Source organism: Xiphophorus hellerii, chromosome 1 (genome assembly GCF_003331165.1).
Source record: "Xiphophorus hellerii strain 12219 chromosome 1, Xiphophorus_hellerii-4.1, whole genome shotgun sequence".
Lineage (NCBI taxonomy): Eukaryota > Metazoa > Chordata > Actinopteri > Cyprinodontiformes > Poeciliidae > Xiphophorus > Xiphophorus hellerii.
This window is the reverse complement of record NC_045672.1, coordinates 32,481,437-32,505,395: the sequence shown is the minus strand read 5'-3', so window position 1 is coordinate 32,505,395 and position 23,959 is coordinate 32,481,437. Positions and strand designations below refer to the sequence as shown.

Below are 23,959 nucleotides of genomic sequence, written 5' to 3'. Positions count from 1 at the left end.
GAAATGTTTCCTTTTTCATCCTGATTTCCTCTGGATTTAAAAAAAAAAAGTTTTTTCAAGATATTTATTAAACCTGAAAACTTTAAACTGTTGCATAAAGAAATAAGTTATTAATGGACAGACAGTCGTCACTTTTCCTTCTTTTTTGCCACAAGAAAATATATGATTATTTTCATTTCTGTTTATTTTTATTTTTGTGAAGAGTTTTTAAATTTCCTGATCATTTCCGTACCTCCAACCTTCAGGCGTCGAAACGTTTCGTCCAGTCAGAAAAACTCGATTGTGATTTTATTTAAACAAAACTGAAATATTTTATTTAAACAATTAACAACTTAGATTTATTTCTGGAGAAAGATCCAGAATGAAAAGTTGCTTCAATAAAATCAAGACGTCCAAATTGTTCTGGTGAAAAAATAGAGAAAATGAATTTTGAGCAGTAAGAACAGGAAGTGGTCGCTCTGTCTTTGGAATCACTTCCTGTATTTAGTAAAACTTCAGAAATTAATTTTGCTTCATGAGTCAAAGTTTCGTCTTTGTCTTGGTGGTTTCCGTTGTGCGTACGGCCCAGTACCGTCTCCGTGGCGACCTCAGAACGTCACGGGTTGCTCCAGGATGGACGCCGACAGGCGGCGGATTTTTTCACACTGATTTTTAATCAGAATAAATGAGAATCAGGATTCCTGACTGTCGCCTGCCTCTTTACGCTGCAGCAGACCAACACGTTGGCCGCTGATCATTTCTGCTCTAATTCAAAATAAATAATCTCCATCAGCGCCTTGTTCTGAGGGCCACACAGAATCTTTCTAAGGTCCCCTGGTGGCCCGGGAGCCACACTTTGGACCCTCTTAACAACGGAAAACCTGCGTTTGTCAGAATGTTTGGTTTGTTTTTAGTCTGGATTCAGATTTCTCTGGTTCTGCTGGTTCAGATTTCTTCTTTAAATAGAAATCTGATTTTGTCGTTATCCTGTTTTCGCCCCCTGCTGGGTGGAGGTCAGTACCGCAGGCATGTTCAGTCCGGTGGTTCTGAAGGCTGCAGGTGTTTCTGTAAAACCAGGATCATGATGCCATCTGGACTCTGGTGTTGGACCAAACCAGGACCGGGTGGAACTGGGTTCTCCAGCAGAACCGCAGCGGTTCTGCTGGAGAACCCGGTTCCTGCTGCGGGTCAGGCTGCTCTGCCGTCGCCATAATGACACTAAATTACAGTTTTCAGCTCCTCAGATGGAGGCTTTTAGCTGCTCTCTCTCACAGAGTGGTGTCAGAGGTGAGTGTTTAACATGATTTCGCTGCTCTAATGGAGGCAGTGATCAACTCCACACATAAACAGCCGCTGCTATAAATAAATCAACGTTTAATTTTGAGCTTTAAGATGGAAAATAGTTGAGAAATGTTTTCCCTCCTCAGCAGCAACAACCTGGAGACAAACATGAACTAAAACCAGCAGCCATGAAACATCTGAACGTTCATTTTTTATTTGAAAAAAATCAAGAAACTATCATATTTTATTTTCTATGTATTTGTAAAAAGTTTTGTTAGTTTTTATCCTTTAATTTTATAGCATGAAACCATTTTTTCTATTTTATTTTATCTGGTTTATTTTCCATTGTATTTATTTCAGTGTATTTTTATAAAAAGCAGTTTTATTTTACTTTTTTAAAAATCCTGAAACTTTCAAATATTAAATTTTCATTCATATTTTAGTTTTTATTCAAAAGAAAAAAGCAGGATTTTAAAAAATTAATTAATTTTTATTTTGTTTAAGTCTGAATTCTCTGATACTCAGAAACACTGAACTCCTGCAGTCCAGTTTAACCAGTTTAGCAAATAAAACCAGTTCATGTGGTTTTTATTTGAGGAGAGATTATGGAAGATCATTCAGGTTGTTATAAATCTATAAAAAGAGCCTAAATATCATCAAGCAGAAGCAGAAATACAGTTTTTGGAAAGGTAAATATATTTTTTTTATTAGCCTAACAAACATTCAGTCTCAGTTTTAGTTTTTAGAAAAATCATTTTTATGTCAGAAATGAGAAATAATAGATTTTATGTGCAGTAAAATGCTGCGAATGTCTCTGAAGCTTTAATGAGAACTTCAGGCCGGATGGATGAATAAATAATCAGATTACACATCAAGTCATATTAATTCTGCAGGCGGAGAGAAAAGTTCAGCTGTTTTTTAATTAAAAACATGTTTTCTAATGTCATTTACTGAGGAATAAGAAACGTTTAGTCAACATGAAAACATGAAACTTCAGATTCATTAAAGCCAAAACAGTTTATGAAATAAACAGATTTCTGACTGCAAGACATTAAAGCTGCAGAATATTCAGACTGTCTCCATGTCAGATCATCTGAAATAATAAAGAAAAGCTCCTGACAAAAAACAACCAATCAGAGCCAGGAGGCGGGGCTTAGTGATGTCAATCATCCTCATGTACTCGCTGCTAAATGTGCTCATGGCAGAGAAACAGCTTACCGCCGTCATCAGTGGCTATGCTAACTAGCGTTAGCATTCATGACAGGCTATGCTAGCTGCAGCGTAGCAGAGAGTGATGGAGAGTGATTGACAGCGCTAAGCCCCGCCTCCTGGCTCTGATTGGTTGTTTCTCACTGAGGAGATCAGATTATCACCACATGGTGAAAGTTTCAACTAACAATGATTTTCTATGGAGTTACATACTGCAGCGTTAAAGAACCGCGGATCAGAACCGGCAGCCAGAACTTCCCGGCTCCTGGGTTTCTGCATCATATTTAACAAAAACAGAGTCAGAAATGAAATGTTTCAGGTTTCAGTTTGAATCCCGTCCAGCTGCAGACGGGCGAGCTGCAGGAGAGAGAGAGAGAGAGAAACGGAGAGATGAAGCGATACAGAGACAATAGAGAGAGAGAGAGAGGGAGGAGCAGTAGAAGGAGGCGGTGGTTTTAACGGTGTGGTTGTCGAGGCGGTTACCACGGGGATCATTGCCATGACCGCCACCACGGCAACCGCTAACGAGCTGTGAGGGAGAGGAGGCTCAGGTTGCCGGTTTGGTGCCGGGGGGCCCAGGAGCCAGGCAGCAGGAGAGACGATGAGGAGGAAAAGGAGAAGCTGAGAGAGATTTGAGTTTGAAACGTCAGCTGAGAGGAAGCGAGGAGAGGAAGAGGAAAGCAGAAGTGACCGGCTCTGAGGAAGACGGTTCTGCAGAGTTTCTCCTGCCGGGTTTGGACCTTCATGCTTCAGTGAGTCCGTCTGGTTCCCCCCGGGTCCGGAGATTTGTTCGGGTTTCAGAGAGGACGGATGAGCAGCTGAAGGTTTGTGGTTCTGACTTTAATCAGTGAATGTTTTAGATTTATTCTGAGAAAAGCTTCACTTCCTCCTGATTCAGGCTCAGAAACTGGACCCGGGTCCAGTTCTGGTCCTGTTCGGGTCCAGCAGTCAGACGTTCGGTGCTGAATGTTTCTCTGATTTAAACGTCGAGTTAATTTCAGCAGCTGATTTTCATTCAGGTCAGATATAAATGTTTAAATGTTATTTTAAACGTTTCTGTGGTTGTTGTTTCATTTCTGCTTTTTATGTAATAAAACTTTATATAATAAAACTAAATGATCATATACTGAAGCTGGTTTGGAGAATAGAGGAGCTTTAAACGGATCCAGAACATTTCCTGCTCGGGTTTCTGCTGCAGTCACACATTTAAAACTAAAAAAACTAAAATGTGTTTCATCATTATCGCAGTAAATCCCATTAAACTGTTCCAGCTCCAGATCGGCCGTCCCTGATCCAGTGGTTCTGTTGGGTGTCTGGATCTGACCCGCATAATACCTGAGGTTCTGGAGGCGCCATGTTGGCTGTGGGCTGGGTCAGAATCCCATCTAAATATTGAACCTACTTCTGGCTAAATGCTAGTTCTTCTAATGCTAATGTGCTACACCAACATAACACCGATACCCACCATCAGTGGAGGACACCGCTAATTAAAGTTAGCTGTGCTAAAGTGTTAATCATAAAAATTAGTAATGCTAATGTGCTACACCAAAGAAGCTAATGCTAAATTTGTAAATTCAACCACATAGGTACCCAACATCAGTGTTGGGTACTGCTAACTAAAACGTTAGCTGTGCTAAAGCTAAAGTGTTAATCATAAACGTAAAGTGCTAAAACAAAACGATAAATAAGAGCCTGAATATGAACGGCTAACGACTTGAAGAATTTTAAGTAGTTCCTGAAATAAATGAGCTAAATTACCTCCTGATGTAAATTCATCGCCGTTCTTTGGAGGCTAAACCTGAACGTTGCTGCCAGACCTCAGGAACATTTCCGTCGGTTCATCAGAGAGACGTGATGTTCGCCGTCTTTAAGGAAACAACCAAACCAATCCGAACGTCTCGTTTGTCCTGAATGAAAGCAGAAGAACAGTTTCCTGTTTCCACAAACCTCCAGTAATTTGACCAGATTCAGAACGGAGGTGAAATTTTCATGAGATGTTTCTGCTGTCAGACGCGCAGCAGCTGTCTGACTTCATCTGTAGGAAGAAACCGGAGAAATCCACCAGAAGTGGCTTCATTTCTTCAGCTGTATGTTTAATTTAAGGACAATCGTCACCATGAATCACTTCCTCATTGTTGACATGTTGAACTCTGACGCCCGACATTTTCGCAGTAACTGCACATATTAAAGATGAGAAGTTTGTGATGCTGGTCACATCTGGCCTGTTTTCTGACCGTCGGTCTTCTCTGTTGAACGTCTCCTGTGTTTGGAAACTTAGTGTTGCAAAGTGTTTAGTCTGTCAATAAAGACTTTAATTTTTCTGAGTCATATTTTAACTATAATCACACAGTCATTCATTTCTAAATGTCACAGGTCCAAACTGTCTAATTTGCGAGTTAAATATTTAGCTCCAAACTAAATATTTAATTTTTTAATTAAATATTTAGTTAACGAACTACGTTTTTAATAGCAATCAAAATCTTTAGTTCAAAATATTTAATTAACAAATTACATATTTAGCTAGCAAGCTATGGACCATCGTGTCCTAGCAAGCTAAATATGTAGGTTGTTAACCAAATATTCAATTAGTAACTTGATTACAGTTACTAATTAGCAAGCTAAATATTTAACTCAATTTAAATATTTAACCAGCAAGCTAAATCTGCAACTCTGAACTAAATATTTAATCAGCAAACAAAATATATAGCTTGACGCCGACATTTACAAAACAAAATTCTGCTATGATAATCTAAATAATCCAAATTCTAGCTGTAAACGTTTGACTGTGTAGGTTGTAAGAACCGTTTTCTGTAAGGACACGATGGTCCATCGCTCAGTTTGTGACCTAAATAGCAAACACAGCTAAGCTAGCTAAGTGTGCTAACTTATCAGCGGCCGGTTTAAGGCTGCTGATGATTCTTTACTGGTTAACTTTGTATTTCTTGTCAGTTTTCTGGGATGATCTGAAATGTCCTCTGGTCGGTTCTGGATGAAATTTCCCTGTGACTCTATAGATCTGGTGGTGGAGAGATTTCATTCAGCTCAGATAAAAACGTACGAGTTATTTGTTTAAAAGCTGAACCTCCTTTAGTTGCCATGATGAGTTGAACATTTTCATCCATCCTGTTCCAACCTTCAGTTTATTCAGCAGCTTTAATAAAACAGCAAATATCAACCCGCAGAATCTGAATTAACTGTTGGAAAAAAGACAAGCAGCTCTGACTGTGTACACACTGGTTACCATGGAAACCCACCGCAGCAGTAACGTCACGGCTTCCCCAGTCGGGTGACCTTTCACCTCTTTATTCTTCCCCCTGCTTGTGAAATCAGATGAATATGAATGAAGCACATTGTCTCTTTATTGGCATTCGCTTCATGCCGAGTCGGTTTGGCAGCCGCCTGCGCGCGGCGGCAAGCCCCGCCCCCTGCTTCATGAATATTAATGAGCGGGTAGCCGTGATGCAGAAGCGGCATCAGGATGACGGACGGCGGCATTTCTGACCGGCGGCCGCTGCTCACTGGACCGCGGCTCCATAAAACAACATTAATTCACACTTTGTGCATCACGTGGACATAATACGGAAAATATTCAGTCTGATCAGGAGGAAGACGTCCGGCTCCAAATGCTCCTGCTGAACATAAAGCAGGTTTATAGTTTAGATGTTTTCCTTCCTGCGCTTCTCTGCTGAGGAAATAAATGTTGGTTTTCTGATGCAGATTGATTTTTAGTCTTTACAGAAAATAACTGAGATAAAACAGAAAACTCACACAGAGTAGAAATATATTTTTGAAGCAATCAGATATTTTCTTGATTTCTCTGCTTCTTGGTTTTTTCTTTATCTGTCAGATTTTACACCTGAAAAACATTAATAAACTGTAACTGTGAAAAAGACAAATGAAATAGACAGTGTGGACCTGAGGCTCTACATAGAAATTAGCATTAATTTAAATTAATTACACTGATTTTAAACACGCAAAAAACTTTAATATAATTAATAAAAATATTTTTGTTTTACATACAAAAGTTCCGGGTGGAACCTTTGTAGTCGTGTGTTTCTGGTGCACCTGTAAATCTGACGCACAAACTACAACCTCCAACAACAGCGATGAAACTGCTTCTCTCGGCCCACTGGGTTTTAATTTCGGCTTCTAAACGATCTGATTGGTCGCTGGAAAAGGCTGTTGTTGTGCTAAAGGGAGTTAGCTTAGCAGAAGCCACACTAGCTTAGAATAGCATCTTGATACTAACATGTAGCAGCTAACTCTGCAAGTTGTGATGTTTGTTTTTCTCAACTTTTGACTTTATGATGTTTTTAAAAATGTTTTAATGATATAAAGCACTTTGAAATGAAACGTTAAACAAATGAACTTGATTGATTGATTGATTGATTGGTGTCTGGTTGGCGGATCAGTCACGGTTTCCTCTGGCTTTATGTTCTGCTGGACGCAGATCAGGATATCAGAAAGTAAAACAGTGGGGAAGGAAGAACTGCACGTTGTTCTGCTCGTCTCTCTGAACGTGAAGGAGAGTGGAGCTGACGGAGGAGCTGACTGCGGCGCGGCGAGGCGCGGCGGCACGGCGGGACAGATGTAGCCGTGTTGTTAGCGTAAACGCTCGCTGGTTATTAACAGTTTCATGACGTCTCATTTTCCTGCTGCTGACTCAGACGCTCTGCTGAGGTGAATCATCAGTTTTTGGATGTTTTACGGTCAGGATGAGAATCGGATATTCCCTCCCCTCAGAGGAGCGGCTGCGGTGAAAATCCTCAGAGTTCAGATGACTGAGGAGAAACCTGGAGGTTCATTTTAACAATTCATTTATTTATTTCTTTGTTGTTTTAACAAACCAAACGTCAGTGTCTCAGATGGATAAAAATGTTCTGATTGAACGGTTCGGTTCAGGTTCTGCTCTCTGGTCTGGGCTCCTTTGGCATGAATTACTGATGTGATCAGGAACCGCAGGTCGCTTTAACATAAGGTTCTGTTGATTCTGGTCAGATTGAGGTCAGATTGAGGTCAGCATGCTTCCACTGATACCAACGCTAACTTTGTTTAGTGCTTTAGCATTTTTGCTAAGTTTGAAATATTTAGCACACCTGCTTCCCTTCAATAGTTTTTTATTTATGCATGAAGCGGTCCCAGACCCTCGGTGAAGATCAGGCAGACCCAGACGGAGTAATCCGCAGGCCGGCCCGGCGCCGGTCCGGTCTGCTCTCAGGTTGATTTTAGGTCAGTTTCATAATGAGTGACGTAACGTTGATGCAGTGGATTAGAGAGAGGCTGAAGCTGAAAGGTCGCAGCGGGACGGACGGACAGACAGGAAGACAGCAACATCTGCATGGCTTCCAAAAACACTAAATTTTTGCATCTTAGCAGGAGTGTGCTCACAACAGGCCCAGACTTTGACTAGGCCATTCTAACATGACTCAGTTTTGATCCAAACCATCCCATAATGTTTTAGCTTTTCTTCTAACAGTGTGTGAATACATTCCTATAAAGCAGCATGCCAGGATGACCTCTGACCTTTGTCCCAGTTGAGGAACTCAGCTGCTCCTCCAGAGGCAGCAGAGAGGTACTGCATGCTGAGGATGTCAGAGTGATTAATAACAATAATCAATAACATCCAAGATGGTTGCCGTGGTGACGGCTTTAACTCCTGGATCGATTCTGGAGGTTCTCCTGGTTCTGGAGCTCAGGTATGATCTTGTATCTCAACCAGAGCCGCCAGTCCTCCAGAACACACTCTCCTCTCAGAGAGAGAGAGAGTGTGTGTGTGTGTGTGTGTTCAGAGTTGGATCTGTGTGTTTTGGTCCAGTCGCCCCCTGCTGGGCCCGACTGAGCAGATCATAGGTTTATTATCCAGGAACCAAAAAGCAGCCGATGTTTCCTGCTGTGGTTTTAACCTCCAGATATTATATTCCTGTGTAATTACTGCTAATTAATATTTATTTACTTTGTTTCTACACATCTGCTCTGCTTTCTGGGGCCTAGTTAAAGGCCAGCTGAAACTTTTCAGTTTTTTGTATTTATTTTATTAGTCTTAATAATATTTCTGTATTTATTTTATCTTCAAATAATCTAAACTTATTTATTATTTAATCATTTAATCTTTTTAATTATTTTTTTACTTTTTAAATTACTTATTTAATCTTTTTTCATTGTTTTTAATTTATTTAATCTTATTTATTTTTATTTTATTATTTTAGGTTTGAGTTTCATCCATAACATACAGAGTTTGTTTGACTCTCTCTATAATCTTGACTTTAGCGCCCCCTGCAGGTGTTTCCTCCCTGTAATGTAAACAGTAATTATTTTTTCCTCAGGTTGACAGATCATCTGACCCTCTGATCAGAACCGGGCCTCGCTGGCGGCCATGGCGGCCCGACTACTCCTCCTCTTCCTCTCCCTCTTCCTGTTCGTCTCCATGGCGATCGGAGACGCTCAGTTCCCGCCCGGACAGCGGATGAAGCCGCGCATCCAGAGAGACAGACGCAACATCCGGCCGAACATCATCCTCATCCTTACGGACGACCAGGACGTGGAGCTCGGTGCGGGAATCATGGGAAATGTAGTCCTCATGTCTGACTGAGGCAGATAAACGTTTCAGTCGGAGCCACATCCACCTGATTTGTGTTTAGTTTAGTCGATTAGCATCATGAAGCTAACAAGCTGCTGCTTCGCCGTTTCACTTCTTGGTTCCTGATGGGCTTTTCTCTGTTCAGGATCCATGCAGGCCATGAACAAAACGCGCCGCATCATGGAGGAGGGCGGGACCTTCTTCTCCAACGCCTTCGTGACCACGCCCATGTGCTGCCCGTCGCGTTCGAGCATGCTCACTGGGAAGTAAGTCTCAGCCAATCACAGCAGGCCGCTGGGTCAGGTTCTGGTCCAAACCGAACTGAACTGAACTGGATCTCAGTTCGGTTCGGTTCATGTTCAGTTCATCACATTAGAAGTATTATAATTAGGTGGGAGGAAATCTTAAAAAGAATCTTTTTTTTATGAATTAATTTCAAATTAAAATTTTCCTCTTTAAAAAAATCTACAATGGGCTCTTTGCACCTGCTGCGCTGACGTCACAACCGCATGCGCAAATGCGGCTCTCTTTTAACCGCTTTGAGTTACCATGACAGCTAGAAAAGACAAAGTCTTATTTCAGACGCAAATAAAACAATACTATGAACATTGCTGTCTTCCTAATATAATGGGCTTTTAAGTTTTCATGGATTTCCAAGCGGTCCTGAATTAAGAAACCGGTGGCTTGTAAATATTCGTCGCTACCAGTTAAAGCTAACGCCGCACAGCAAAGTTTACAGCCTTCACTTCACTCCGGATCAACTTCTTCAGCCTAAAGCAGAAGGTAAAGGAGCCTCCTGTGTTATTTCCATGGAATCACTTCTGTATTCAGCCTGAAAGAGTTTATGGGAACCAGAGAGCAGACCAGAGCCAGACAGCCGAGCTACTGATCCGCCTGTACACACTGCTGTAAACACCGTCCTGCTTCACAAGAAACATGCAAAACTAATAAAGCGAAGTAACACGGAGACCTTAAGGAACACGACCATATTTTTCTAAAAGCAACAACTCTGAACCTGAACAGTCAGCTGAACTAGAACTCCGACACCAGAGCTGCTCTACTGTTAAGCTATGGGCTTGTTGTTCCTCAGGCTTCAGAAGCAAAAAGCCTGAACCGTAAAATCCCCGTTACTTGGTCTCTGACACTAACGACAATAAACCACGTAATATACTTGAAAACATTGTCCGTTAGAATGGATGAAAAATGTTTAGATACTTCAATAGCACATTTTTACAAGAAAAATGTCAGAGAATATTGCCTGCTTGCATAAGCTAAAGCTAATGTTAGCCACAAAGTTTAAAGAAAGTAAAACTCACCTTCGTATCTGTGTATAACGAGGCGAACATCTTAAAATCTTTCTCCAGCTTATTGTCGGGGCTTCGGATCGATGTACATCATTAACTGTTACCTTGGACAAGCCCTGCAAACACCCAGGGTGAAGAGCCTTTTTCAATAGATCGGAAACGATCGAGCCGCTTTTCCCCGAACGCGGAAGCTGAGGAGCAAAGAGCCCATAAAAGAAAAATAATATCTCCTCCACACGGCGGTGCAGGAGAAGTAATGCTGCCACCTGCAGGTGGGAGGTGGAATCATCACTGTAAATTTTATGTTTTTGACTTTTGGGGAACATTTGTAATGAACTCAGTTAGTCACAAAAAATGCAAACATCTATTTATTTTGCATGAATTTCACAGAATCACAAAAACTGGAGCGACTGAAGAGTGGAAATATTTTAATTATTTTTTGTTGTTTTTACTTCATTGTTTTAAAAAATGTCCCATTGAAGAAAATAAGCCAAACTTAAAAACTAAAATAATATTTTTTTCCTTGGAGGTTTAGTAGAAACCAGCTGTTGCATTTTAAAGAGTGAAGCTGCTTTTGAGTCGGAAAGAAGTGATTTTAGCTGGACTGGAGGTCAAAGTGTCCATAAGGCTCGTAAAGGTCACTGACCTCTGGTCCAGTTTGATCTGCTGCAGTTTTTAGAACCGACTAGTTCATATAAAGTCAGTCAGGAACCAAATGGACCCAACATGCAGCAGCAGTTAGAATCAACTGCTGCTGCTGGTTTACGTTTTTAAAAAGTTTTATTCTTCCGTTGATCTCGACCTGATTTATTAAAAGGTTTTATTTTCTAACTGATGTTTAAGCTTTGAGCTTCCTCTCCTCTCCGTCTCTCAGGTACGTCCACAACCACAACACCTACACCAACAACGAGAACTGCTCGTCGTTGTCGTGGCAACGCCAGCACGAACCGCGGACCTTCGGCGTCTACCTCAACAACACGGGATACCGAACAGGTGAGTGGACCGCTCCGACGGTCCGATCCGGTCCTGTCCAATCCGGTCCAATCCGGTCCAATTAGGTCCAATCCGGTCCAATCCTCTAATGCATTAGCAGCAGAGCTAATAGCTTTGAAAATGTTTAGCGCTCTTAGCTAAAGCTAATTTACTTTAGTGTTTTATTAACTTGAATACGTTTCAACATCAGCTGTTCATAATTCTTCAGATACACATTTATATTCATGCTCTTATTTTGAAGTGGAAAAAGACAGCTCCATTTCCTGTCTCTTCCTCTTTTCTTCCTGATTATTTTATTTACAACTAGAAATGTACAGGAACCATTAAAACGTTATTGAACATATAAGTTATAATAAAATGAATTTCTTACTCCAAGGTTGTAGTCTTTAAGGGCAGATATAATTTGAATTGAAGCTAGCGCATTAGCACTTTAGCATTAGCTTTTGCTAAGTGCTGTGTTGATATAATGCTTTAATTAAGCTAATGTTTATGATTACTGTTTAGTTTAGTTAGCATTCTCACCACTGATGGTGGCTATCAACATGGTTCATGTTAGCACTTTAGCAGTTAGCATTAGCTTCTCCTAAACACCATGTAGGTTTAGCGTTTAGCATGAGAAAAGAATGTTTATGATTAATAGTTTAGTTAGCAGCTGATATGAAACATGTATTTGGTTCTTTATCAAGTTATTCAGTAAAATTCTTTTGTCAGTAAATGAAGTGAAGTTAAACTCTAAGCGTCCAAAAAAGCACATTTGCTCGGATCAGGAATGAGGCTGGATGAGTGATGAGGAGAACCGTTTCCATGGAGATGAGGAGGGTTGGTTCCTGCAGCTCTGACTCTGTTCGTCGTCCCGGCAGCTTTCTTCGGGAAGTACCTGAACGAGTACAACGGCTCGTACGTTCCCGCTGGGTGGAGGGAGTGGCTGGGCCTGGTGAAGAACAGCCGCTTCTACAACTACACCCTGAGCCGCAACGGCGTCCGGGAGAAACACGGAGCGCAGTACCCTCAGGTCAGAGCGCCGCTTCTGATGCTTCGCTTTCAGATTCTCTGGGTTTTGATCAGCCAGGAACCAAAGGTTGGTCCGGTCCAGTCCGGTCCGGTCCGGTTCAGATGGTCCTTCAGCTTCAACTATATGTAGATTCATAAAATTAGACTTTTAGTGCCAGATTGAAGAGAAATACTGCTGAAGTTCTGGTTCCAACAGAACCGGGTCTACCGGACCATCAGGAGGGAATCAGCTTTTGATGGATCTCTGGTCCAACAGAACCAGCTGGTTTCCAGCTCTGAGGTCCGGTTCTGAGGATTCAACCCCTTTACTCTGATACCACCGAGGGAAACCAGTTGTGTGTGATTTACTCTCAGTCCAAATGCAACGGTTCTATGAAGCCTAAGATTTGGATGAGAGCAACCAGAACTGCCTTTGGTCCAATAGAACCTGATGTGGACCAGCTGCTTCCAACCTGCTGCTCTCCTGTTTTTGTCTCTGTGTCTCCAGGATTATCTGACCGACCTGATCACAGCCGAGTCCATCCGCTATTTCCGCTCCTCGAAGCGGATCTACCCGCACCGGCCGGTCCTGATGGTTCTGAGCCACGCCGCGCCGCACGGACCCGAAGACTCGGCGCCGCAGTTCAGCAACGCCTTCGCCAACGCGTCACAGCACATGTAGGGGCCTCACACTGCTCTGTTCGATAAAACAAAACTTTATTAACGTTCTGGAGGAGAAATATGCTCACACACACACACACACACACACACACACACACACACACACACACCCACACAAACACACTCCCACTCACACACACACACACACACCCACACAAACACACTCCCACTCACACACACACACACAATGGCACTAAGCCGGTGTAATCCAGCTGAACAATGCAGCCGCTCTGTTCTGCACCGCAGGATAAATCCTCAACCTCACAATCCTCCAGACTCCCTGAGTTTCTTCATGGAGATTTGACAGCGAGTCAAAGTCCGAGTTCGAGTCCTGAATCAGAAACGCGTGTCGGATCGTGTCAGATCGTGTCGGATCCGTTCCCGGGAAGCCGCTTAAATCCACTCCCAGCGCAGCGGGTTTCTCCGCAGGAATCCTTTCTGCTTCACTCAGTGCTAGCGCCGCTAGCTGTCCAGGCTTAGGAACCAGATGAAGAGCAGCTGCAGTGTTTTATTTTGAAATAATCCAGATTAGGACTCAGATCTCAGGATGTAAATCTGAGGAACAAACGGCTGCCAGGTTCCCGGTGGTTCTGAGTAAAAACCGGTTCGTTATCAGGACCGTCTTCTGATCGTCCTGACCAGACGTTCATCCTGATAAATCAGACTGCTCTTCATTACAAAGCTGCTTCTGACTTTACAAAGTCAAGTTTATTTAATTTGCATCTTTAAAGCAAAACACCATGAAAGGCACAAAAATAAAATATATTAAATTAATACCCAGTGGTGGGTGTCGCTAACTAAAAAGCTAACGCTAAAGCTCTACATTGACATGGTATTTAGCTGAAGCTAATGCTAAATCAATACACCAACTTAATGGAAGCTAACGCTAAAGCGCCTCCTTCATATCAAATTATTTCTTCCCATTGAAATCATAAACCTCAAGCACCAAATTTAATTTTGACGATATAATTTACATATTTTATAAAACCCTCAGATATTGTATTTATGTTTATCTTGTTTTCTGTTGTCTGTTTTTATTTTGTTTCTTGTTTAAAATAAAACATGAGGAGAGGAAACAGCTGCTTATTCAGTCTTCACCACTTCAAAATAAGAGCATGAATATGAATGGCTAACTACTCAAAGAAGTCTGAACAATCGATAACCAAAACTTCAACACAAACTTGTTCAAATGAACATTTACGAAACAGCCAAGTAAATTAGATTTAGAAAAATCTAAGTTGCAGAATTTTTCTGAATTTTACATTCATAAAAACTGAAGCTGCTGCGCTAAATATTTTCAAAGATAAAATAAACACAAAGCGAAAAGCCAGTTTGGGTGTTAGCGCATTACCACTGTTAGTATTTCAGTAAATCTCTAGCCTTGTAAAGCCGGAGGAGCAACAGGAAGGTCGTCTGGGTCCTAAACCCACCTGGAGCCGGTCTGCTGGACCAGAACCGTTTAAACCCGCAGGTTCTGCTGCTCCTGTCAGCTGTTTCAGGGAGGCCAAACAGATGTTTCCAGCTGTTCAGGCAGGAGCAGCCGAGCTCAGAGCCAGAAATTAAACGATGCCACAGAGGAGGAGCGACGGGAGTCATTCATTATCCAACAGGAGCCTGAGTGTTTTTAATGAGTCCGCTGGCGGGGAAAGAGCGAGAGTCTTCCTAACATTTATTATGAAACAGAAACAGTTTTACATGACATCATTTGAAATGATGCAGGTTGTTTCAACCATTTTACAGCCTGGAAAAGTTTACATGGCGTCTGAAATATTCATAAACAACAGAGACGCTCCTCATTTCACTCCACAGAATAAAACACATTTTACTTTCTGTTTACTGGAAAATCAAAATACAGACAGACCAGATTATTTTCTTCTTCTTCTTTAACTTCCTGCTGCTGCTGGTTTTAAAAGGAAAAACCTCCAGGCGAGTGAACCAGGTAGCTTTATGAGGCTGTTGGGTTTTTCAAACGTAATGTTGTCACAATGTAATGATGAAAGAGCAATAGTTAGCTTAGCTACTTCTGACTAAAATATGCTGCAGTGGTTCTGCTCTGACTAGAGAACAGTTTTTGGTTCTTAACTCGGGTCGCAACATGTCATCGATCACATGACCTTAAAAGAGCTGCGTTTTTATTGGCTGATGATCCAGGATATTTCTAATCTCAGATTCCTCTCCTCTTCCTTTTCCACCAGTACTCCCAGTTACAACTACGCCCCAAACCCAGACAAGCACTGGATCATGCGCTACACGGGCCCCATGAAGCCCATCCACATGGAGTTCACCAACGTGCTGCAGAGGAAGCGGCTGCAGACGCTGCTGTCTGTGGACGACAGCGTGGAGCAGGTAAGACCCGGAGCCGGACCGCGCCAAACCCGGCCACTGGAGCCGGAGCGGAGCGGGTAAAACTTGGCCACTAGAGCTGGACCAGGGAAGGTAAAACCTGGCCACTGGAACCGGACTGGAGCGGGTAAAACCCGGCTACTGGAGCGTCTCTGATCCGACCCGTTTGATTCTGTCTCAGCTCTTCAACATGCTGGTGGAGACGGCAGAGCTGGAGAACACCTACATCATCTACACGTCCGACCACGGCTACCACATCGGGCAGTTCGGCCTAGTTAAAGGTGAGGGAGCCACTCAGCCAGTCATATTTTGATATAAACTGTCATCCAAACTTTCCTGTGATTTTAAAACATAAAATTGCATAAATCTTCACCCCTTTTGGTCAGTATTTAATTGATACCAATAATCAGTTTTATTAGATGGTTTCAATCAGTGGACGTTGAAATTTTAAAATGTTTTAGCATATTTTGGCTCACATTTATTTAAGCTTATTTTAACCTAATTTTGTTTAGTTTAGAATAGTTTATCTTAACTTCTTAGACATTTTTTCATTTCAGTTAATTAAATCTTGTTTTAGTTTAATTCTGCCTTACGACTATTTTAGCTTATTTAGCTTGGTTCACTTTAGCTAGCTTAACTATTTTAGCTTATCTTATTTTACCTCACCTTATCTTATTTAGCTTAGCTTAGTTTATGTTAGCTTGCTTTAGTTGATTTAGCTTAGCTCAATTTATTTAGATCAGCTTAGCTTAATTAATTTTAGCTCAACCTTAGCTTCCTTAGCTTACTTTATTTTGACTTAGCTTATTCTGCTTTGCTTAGTTTATCTTATTTTGCCTTAGCACAATTAGCTTAGCTCACTTTATTTTAGCTTCCTCAGTAACTTAATGCAGATAGACCCACAGATCAGATCAGGTTAAAACAATGAAGAAATTCTGGATGACTGAAGTTCAGTGGAAAGAATCGAAACATTAGCAATGAATCTGCATCAACCAGAAACCTGAAGGTTTAGCACAAAGCTAACGTTGACCTCTGCCCCCTGCTGTGTGTTAGTGTAACGCTCTCTACTGTTGTCTGCAGGTAAATCCATGCCGTATGAGTTTGACATCAGAGTCCCGTTTTACATCAGAGGACCGAACGTGGAGCAAGGCGGCATGTAAGCTAAAACAGCAGGAACTCATCTGCTCACTCACCACTTCCCCACAGATCAGTTCAGGTGTTTAATGTGGAAATCAGGAAAGAGTTTTCCCCAGCATCAGTTAGATCATCTGGCAGAACTTTAAGGCTCTTGTGTTAGAAAAGTGCATCCAATAAACGGTAAAACAGATCAGTGTGACAGCAGAATGCATCACAGCGCAGCAGATTAGATTCCTGTGTTCTGCAGAGCGACTGTGTTGGTGGAGCTGCTAAAGTAGATTACTGGCCTCAGAGCCACAGACTTACCGGGTCGCTCTCTCTCCCCGCTCTGCTCCTGTTTCTGCTCTCTGCTGCGTTCACATGAATTATTTACTTCCAAATGTTCAACAGAACCACATCCACACACATTCACTCCTCCTGATGCTGCAGTCTCAGCTTTTCCAGTTCCACTTTTTAAAAGTTTAAAGCATAAAACAGAAGGAGGCTAACGGCTCTGAGGCTAACAACTGTTAGGCTAATGCCTATGAGGCTAACGGCTCTGAGGCTACCGGCTGTGATTCTACCAGCTGTGAGAAAAACATGATAACTTCCTTGGTACGGGGCGGAGACGTTCACACTGTGTGTGTTTCAGAAACCCCCACATGGTCCTGAACATCGACCTGGCTCCCACCATCCTGGACATCGCGGGCCTGGACACGCCGCCGGACATGGACGGGAAGTCCATCCTGTCCCTGCTGGACACGGACAAACCTGCCAACAGGTGACATGATGGAAACAAACAGTGGTTGTTAAGGTCAGCTCGGTTTGACTTATTGGACCGGTACTGATGCTAATTCACATGGTTCAATAACGGATCAACAGCCTTTAAATGATCAAACTCTGAGATCAGCAGACTGATATAAATAAGATGCAATGCTTTAATGTTGACCTGTAGCATATTTGCTATCATTACAACTCCACAGAACCCCATTTCAGCAATTCTGAACTGGCCCTTTAACTGTTATACTGCATGATAAACTCAACATGGGGTCATAATTATAAATAGTCTGAAGTTTAAATAAATCCAGACACTCATCATTAAATCTGATCAGATTCATTGATTAGCTGATTGGTTGTTGCTGTTTCCAGGTGTGAGTCGGCAGCAACGATTTTAGAGAAGCAACTGTTGCCCAATGCTAGTCAGTTTTTTTTGTCATTTGTGAGTTTTGCTGAGGTAAAGCGATACAATAATCTCACGATACGATATTCTGATCACGATACGATATGTATCGCAATATTTGGCAAACGATACGATTCGATACGATTCGTTGCACTTTTACAATTTTCTGAAAGATTTTAGAGGACAGAGTGATTTTAGTGACATTTTGTGTTCCATAGATTTGGATTTAATTAACTGAAAACTGATTAAAAGCACCAACTACACACTACCTGACTGATTGGACAGAGTCTAACAGTCTACAGTTGGACAAAATGAATCAAAGATGCAGTGAGAAAATTTGTTTCTGCCATTTAATTCATGTGGATTTGAGATAAAACTCAAAGTTTCCACAGTGATCCAGGATCTGAGTGGGGAGATTATCAGCCTCTAGACTCAATATGCAAATGATGGCACTTGTGTTTTCTTTTGGACATAATGTGGCTGTAACAGAGCTAGCCGTGGCTGTAAGCTGTTTACTACTAGCTGCTGGGGGAGCGGCTCCGCCTCACCCCGTAGTGATCGACTCCTTGCAGCTGAGCGGCGCCGCCGTTCCCCTGCTTGGGTCTCTGAGTAGCTGCCTCTCAGGCGGCCAGGATCTCATCGTTCTCTCAGTCTCTGATACTCTTTGTCAGTTGCTAATAAAAATGATCGATCCGCCATCATGACAATCCTCACTGCGCCCAGACTGCAGGTTTCCCCTCTTCGTTTTCAAAACAGAGCGCCACGGCATGCAGCGCGTTCATTCTCCAGGTAATCCTTTATATACAGAACAGAAACCACTGAGCTAAAAACTAATCACTAAGCAGATGCCACTAGTCGCTCCGATATCCAAACGTTGCATTAATTTTGCGACCTCACTGCTTTTGCCGCTTCTCTTTCACGGTTACTTGAGCAACTTTACTTCGTTTCTTAGCAACAAAATGCAGCCCATCGTTATTTATTGAAGATTTGAAATTTCCAAAAACAAAGGAATCTGATGTTGCGTTTAGTTTTTTACGTTTTTAAGCTCATTTCCTCTCACATAACTGGGAAAGCCAGTTTTTGACATTTCTCTGACATTCGAAAAATATGGTTTACTTATTTTAGCATAACTCTGGTTTTACTTGGCTTATTAACACAATTTAAAAACTGGTGTGTAGTTAATAATGTGCACTTTAAGCACAAGCTGAAAGTGAGACTGGGGGAGGCGAAGTCTTGCTGCTACACCGTCACAAACCAGACATGTTAAAAAGACGGAATAAGCCTATGGACCCCTCCGGTTTAACGTACCGATACTCATGAATAAAAAATCGATACCTTCCGAGGGGGAAGGAAAGCGATAAATATCGTAGAATCGATATAATTATACACCCCTAAAATTTAGTGATTTTAATTAAATCTTCATATAAAAGAAAAAAGGTGAAAATAACAAGCAGACAAACTGGACACCAATATTTTTGTTACATAAATAGTTCAAATTTTGTTCCTCCCACATCGAACTTAAACTTCAGGTAGAAGTTAGAAACACTGCCACCTGCAGGTGGGAGTCAGCATCATTTAAACCCAAAGTTATTTTTTACCACTCTTCAGAAAATTTGCAATACAATTATGCAAAAACAAACATCGGCCTGGGATCTGTTGATTATGTGTGAATTTCCTCAAAAAACTGGGAAGATTCAGCTGAAAGAAAGAGCTCAGGTTGGATATGAATGTTTCATACGAGGTAAACTGTAAACTGAGGAGCGCCAGCAGGAAGTAACGCTGCTTTTCTTCCCTCCAGGTTCCAGGTGAGCAGGAAGCCGAAGGTGTGGAGAGACTCGTTCCTGGTGGAGAGAGGGTAAATATGTCTGAAGCTTCAAACCCGCAGCCTGGCGGCCGTGAACGGTTTAATGATCCTGACAGCGGCCCGCCTCAGACCAACCAGGACAAACCGGGTCAGAAAGTCCTGCCGGTTCTGGTTCTGAACCTGGAATGAGGCGGACGAGGTCCGAGACGCTTCCAGGATCAAATCAATCAGTTTTCCATCAAATCAGATTTATGTCTAAAATCAGTTTCTCCTCCTGAAATGAAATTTAAGCAGCAAGGCCCTGTGTCACGTCATATTTACTCCCCAGGAAACAAATAAAAGTTCCAACAATCTGAAGAATGGAACATAATATTTAGGAGTTATTATTGGAACCAGAACTTGTTCAGTCCAAAACACCAGATGTAACACACTCATATTTTTCTGAAATGAACCTGAATTGCAATAAGAAGCAGAATTTTTTGTTGTTTTGACAGGAAGTTGCTGCACCAGCAGGTGGAGGGGAAGGAGGTTTCTCAGGAGGAGAACTTCCTGCCCAAACACCAGCGAGTCAAAGACCTGTGTCAGAGAGCCGAGTACCAGACGCCCTGCCAGCAGACCGGACAGGTAGCAGACACACACCGGGTTCTTCTGCTGGTCCGGTTACCTCACAGCCCAGCCGGTTCCCCTGGATCCCTCTAAAGTTTTCAATCCCAACCATCAGAAACTAACTGGCTTTATCGCTCAGAGGTTAAAATCTCAGTTTCTGTTTAAAATAGTTCACTGCTTTAGGCTGAGTCATCACCAGTAACTCCAGTCCGCTTTAATCCAACTCCAGTCTGTTTGCCTAGTCAAAGTCCGGTCCAGTTGGTGAGGTGTGATCGCTAACTGAACTCTGGTCCTCCAGAACTCAGTCTGGACCCGGCTGTCAGTCATTCATGGAACCGGTGCAGAACCGGTTGATTCAGGTTCTGAACGGGTCCCTGAGTGGCTCCGGGTTTTTACTGTCCGTGTCTCTGTGTGTCCAGAAGTGGCAGTGTGTGGAGGACGCGTCCGGAAAACTGCGGCTCTTCAAGTGCAAGAACGAAGGGGGCGAGGCCAAGGTCTTCCAGAGGGGCGTGGCCAGCCTCCAGCATCCAATCAGCATCAAGTCTCAGCTGTACGCTCCCAACCCAGACGCCTGCAACTGCGACTTCAGCGACCTCCTGCCCACGAGCCTCCGGCCCTCCGTGACGACGTCGTTCAAGAACAAGTCCTTCTTCTCCAAGAAGAGTGAGTATTACCGCTGCTGGCCAGCAGGGGGCAGCAGGAGTGGAATTTGGCACAGAGAGGTCAAAATCTGCCAGAGGAAGAGTGAGAGAGACTGCAGCTGAACTCAGACTGTTTCTGTTTTTCTGTCTCAGAGTTTAAAACCCTGAAAAGCTTCTCAAGGAACCGCTATAGCCGCTCGCTGTCCGAGCTGAACGGTTACCCTGGCAACCAGACCCTGGTGGGCGGAGCCAGTCAGAATGAACCCGAGGACGAGTTCAGCGGGATGGGAGGAGTTACCGATGCGCCGGCACCATCTAGCGCCGTCAGAGTGACTCACAGGTCAGAGAAGTTTTATTTTTCTGACCAGAATAACCAATCCGTCTGGTTCTGGTTCTGGTTCTGGTCTGACTGGGCCGCTCTCCTGCAGGTGCTCCATCCTGTCCAACGCCTCGGTGAAGTGCGACACCAGAGTTTATAAATCTCTGCAGGCCTGGAAAGACCACAAGCTGCACATCGACCACGAGGTACGGCGGACACACAGGGCCTAGTCAAAGTATTCTCTCAGGTCTTCCTGGGCCTGGCTGTAGTGACACAAGGCGACTAGATTGACAGGATGTCGGGCTGCAGCGGAGCAGCAGTACTTCCTGTTACAATCGGACTCTGAGCTCCCGGTTCTACTTGGGTCTGACTGGAGGAACCGACCCGAACAGACGGGATCAGATACAGAACCGCAGAAATAAAACGTCTTCTCTCCTTCAGATCGAGACTCTGCAGACCAAGATCAAGAACCTGAGAGAGGTCAGAGGTCACCTGAAGAAGTCCCGCCCCCTGGAGTGCGACTGCAACAAGTACCTGTAAGAAACGACCAGAACCCGACCAGTCAGTGGCTTCATCCAACCATCATCCAACCATCATCCAACCATCATCCAACCATCATCCATCCATCATCCAACCATCATCCAACCATCATCCAACCATCATCCAACCATCATCCATCCATCATCCAACCATCATCCAACCATCATCCAACCATCATCCAACCATCATCCATCCATCATCCAACCATCATCCATCCAACCATCATCCAACCATCATCCATCCAACCATCATCCATCCATCCATCATCCAACCATCATCCATCCATCATCCAACCATCATCCATCTCCTTCCATTCTGTGATCTCATCCAGTTTTATTTTGAAATATAATCTGTACTTTGTTGTTAAATTGGACAAAATGGGCTGACACCTGATGGTGTGTGTGTGTGTGGGTGTGGGTGTGTGTGTGTGTGTGGGTGTGTGTGGGCGTGGGCGTGTGTGTGTGTGTGTGTGCAGGTACAAAGCCAAACTGAAGAAGAAGCTTCGCTTCAGAGGAGGAGGCCTTCATCCCTTCAGGTGAGTCAGAAAGGTTGCAGTGGGGTCATCCTCATCATCAGGGTGGTCACCTGTCAACACCTGTGTGTGTGTGTGTGTGTGTGTGTGTGTGTGTGGGTGTGTGTGTGTGTGTGTTACAGCAGGAAGGGCGGGGCATGGAATAAGAAGAGCTGGCTTCAGAAGGAGCAGAAGAGGAGGAAGAAGATGAGGAAGATGATCAAGAGGATCAGGAACAACGACACGTGTTCGATGCCCGGACTCACCTGCTTCACACACGACAACCAGCACTGGCACACCGCCCCCTTCTGGACATGTACGGCACACACACACACACCCACACACGCCCACACACACGCACACACGCAAACACACCCCCACACACACACACCCACACACACCCACACACACACACCACAACAGTGGTTTAAAGGTCATCCTTAGGGATGAAGGGTCATGTGTGATGACTGGGTGTTTCAGTGGGATCGTTCTGCGCCTGCACCAGCGCCAACAACAACACCTACTGGTGCCTGAGGACCATCAACGAGACGCACAACTTCCTGTTCTGTGAGTTCGCCACCGGATTCCTGGAGTACTTCGACCTGAGCACCGACCCGTACCAGGTACACACACACACACCCCCCCACACACACACACACACACACACACACACACACACAGCCTTCACAGCGCCCTCTGGAGGGCTGAGCCCCTCATAACCAGCCAGTGTTCACAGGATGATCTTTTTATTTATCACACTTTGGTTGTGCAGAAAATTTGTAAAAAAAGTATTTTGTTTTATTTGTTTGCTATTTAGAATATTTACTGGAAATGTTCTTCAATGTGTTTAATTCTGACTTTTATCCCATGTTTGAATCAACATTAAAATTTAAATCCCTCCTGGAGGTCCAGAACCTTTAGTTTCTGTTTGAGTTTTGAAAATGACGGAATGCGAATCAGTTTTAAAACCTTCCTCAGCTGTTGGACCTCAGAGGTTTTGTCTCCGTTGAGAAGTTGCTCAGATTCTGAATCCGTGTTTTGTCCGTCTCTCTGTGTCTGCAGCTGATAAACGCCGTCAGCTCGTTGGACCGGACGGTTCTGAACCAGCTGCACGTCCAGCTGATGGAGCTCAGAGGCTGCAGGGGTCACAAGCAGTGCAATCCTCGCACGCGCTCAGTAGAGCTGGGTAGGACACACACACACACCCCCACACACCCACGCACACACACACACACACACTATGAATCTCACCATCCAAAGCCGGATCATTTAAAACCGTATTTTAAAGTTTCATCATCAGATTTTTATAAAACCTGTTTTATAAAAATAGACACTTTGTCACAGTGGGCCAAGCACACGGCCCTGTGGAACGCCACAGTCCATTCTGAGGGTTTTCATGTGTTCATCAGCAACATGGTGATGCTGTTCAAGCTGCTAAATAACTACCAGCTCTGAACTAACTGGTTTCACTGGTTTCACTGGTTCTCTTCATGGGTTTTTCTTTGTTGCATAAAAGTTAGTTTGAAGTTAAATCTTCAACCACATGACATTTAACATCTCAGTTTTAGAATCACTTCTAGATAATTAACAGTCAGCATGAAGTTTGAACCAGACGGTGATTTACTGACAAAGAGCTTCAACTGCTCAGTAAACTGTAAGCAGGAAATTTGAATATTTTGCTCCAGACGTGATCGCAGAGAGGAAGGAAGACGCTAAATAAATAAATATTTATGTTTAAAGAGATAAATGTAACCAAATGGAACGAACCAAAATAATTTCAGCTCCTCCGTCTCGCGGACGGAGGAGCATCAGAGCTGCTGGTGGTGCGTTCAGGTGCGTTCAGGTGTGTTCAGGTGACCTCCGCTAAACCAGCTCAGCTGCTATC

The 23,959-nt window shown here is 43.3% G+C and overlaps 1 protein-coding gene across 6 annotated transcripts in view; it reads left to right on the top strand.

The window, feature by feature from the left end:
- The window catches only part of LOC116718907 (extracellular sulfatase Sulf-2-like), a 43,376-nt gene that overhangs the window by 16,351 nt on the left and 3,066 nt on the right, over nucleotides 1-23,959 (top strand). For 3 of the 6 annotated variants that reach the window (XR_004339019.1, XR_004339021.1, XM_032561203.1), the window contains exons 1-20: nucleotides 2,910-3,293; nucleotides 8,793-9,017; nucleotides 9,192-9,312; nucleotides 11,225-11,343; nucleotides 12,204-12,355; nucleotides 12,842-13,011; nucleotides 15,210-15,360; nucleotides 15,539-15,638; nucleotides 16,438-16,513; nucleotides 17,126-17,254; nucleotides 19,452-19,508; nucleotides 19,952-20,081; nucleotides 20,483-20,726; nucleotides 20,858-21,044; nucleotides 21,133-21,229; nucleotides 21,465-21,559; nucleotides 22,039-22,098; nucleotides 22,218-22,390; nucleotides 22,555-22,697; nucleotides 23,137-23,260. Coding sequence is in view for 4 of the 6 variants with exons in the window: in XM_032561203.1 (XP_032417094.1) it covers nucleotides 8,843-9,017; nucleotides 9,192-9,312; nucleotides 11,225-11,343; nucleotides 12,204-12,355; nucleotides 12,842-13,011; nucleotides 15,210-15,360; nucleotides 15,539-15,638; nucleotides 16,438-16,513; nucleotides 17,126-17,254; nucleotides 19,452-19,508; nucleotides 19,952-20,081; nucleotides 20,483-20,726; nucleotides 20,858-21,044; nucleotides 21,133-21,229; nucleotides 21,465-21,559; nucleotides 22,039-22,098; nucleotides 22,218-22,390; nucleotides 22,555-22,697; nucleotides 23,137-23,260 (2,503 nt within the window). In the remaining 2 variants the exon portion in view is untranslated. Of the gene's footprint in view, nucleotides 1-2,908; nucleotides 3,294-8,792; nucleotides 9,018-9,191; nucleotides 9,313-11,224; nucleotides 11,344-12,203; nucleotides 12,356-12,841; nucleotides 13,012-15,209; nucleotides 15,361-15,538; nucleotides 15,639-16,437; nucleotides 16,514-17,125; nucleotides 17,255-19,451; nucleotides 19,509-19,951; nucleotides 20,082-20,482; nucleotides 20,727-20,857; nucleotides 21,045-21,132; nucleotides 21,230-21,464; nucleotides 21,560-22,038; nucleotides 22,099-22,217; nucleotides 22,391-22,554; nucleotides 22,698-23,136; nucleotides 23,261-23,959 lie in introns of those variants that run through there. The other 3 variants (XM_032561226.1, XM_032561233.1, XM_032561215.1) reach the window with 3 other exon arrangements.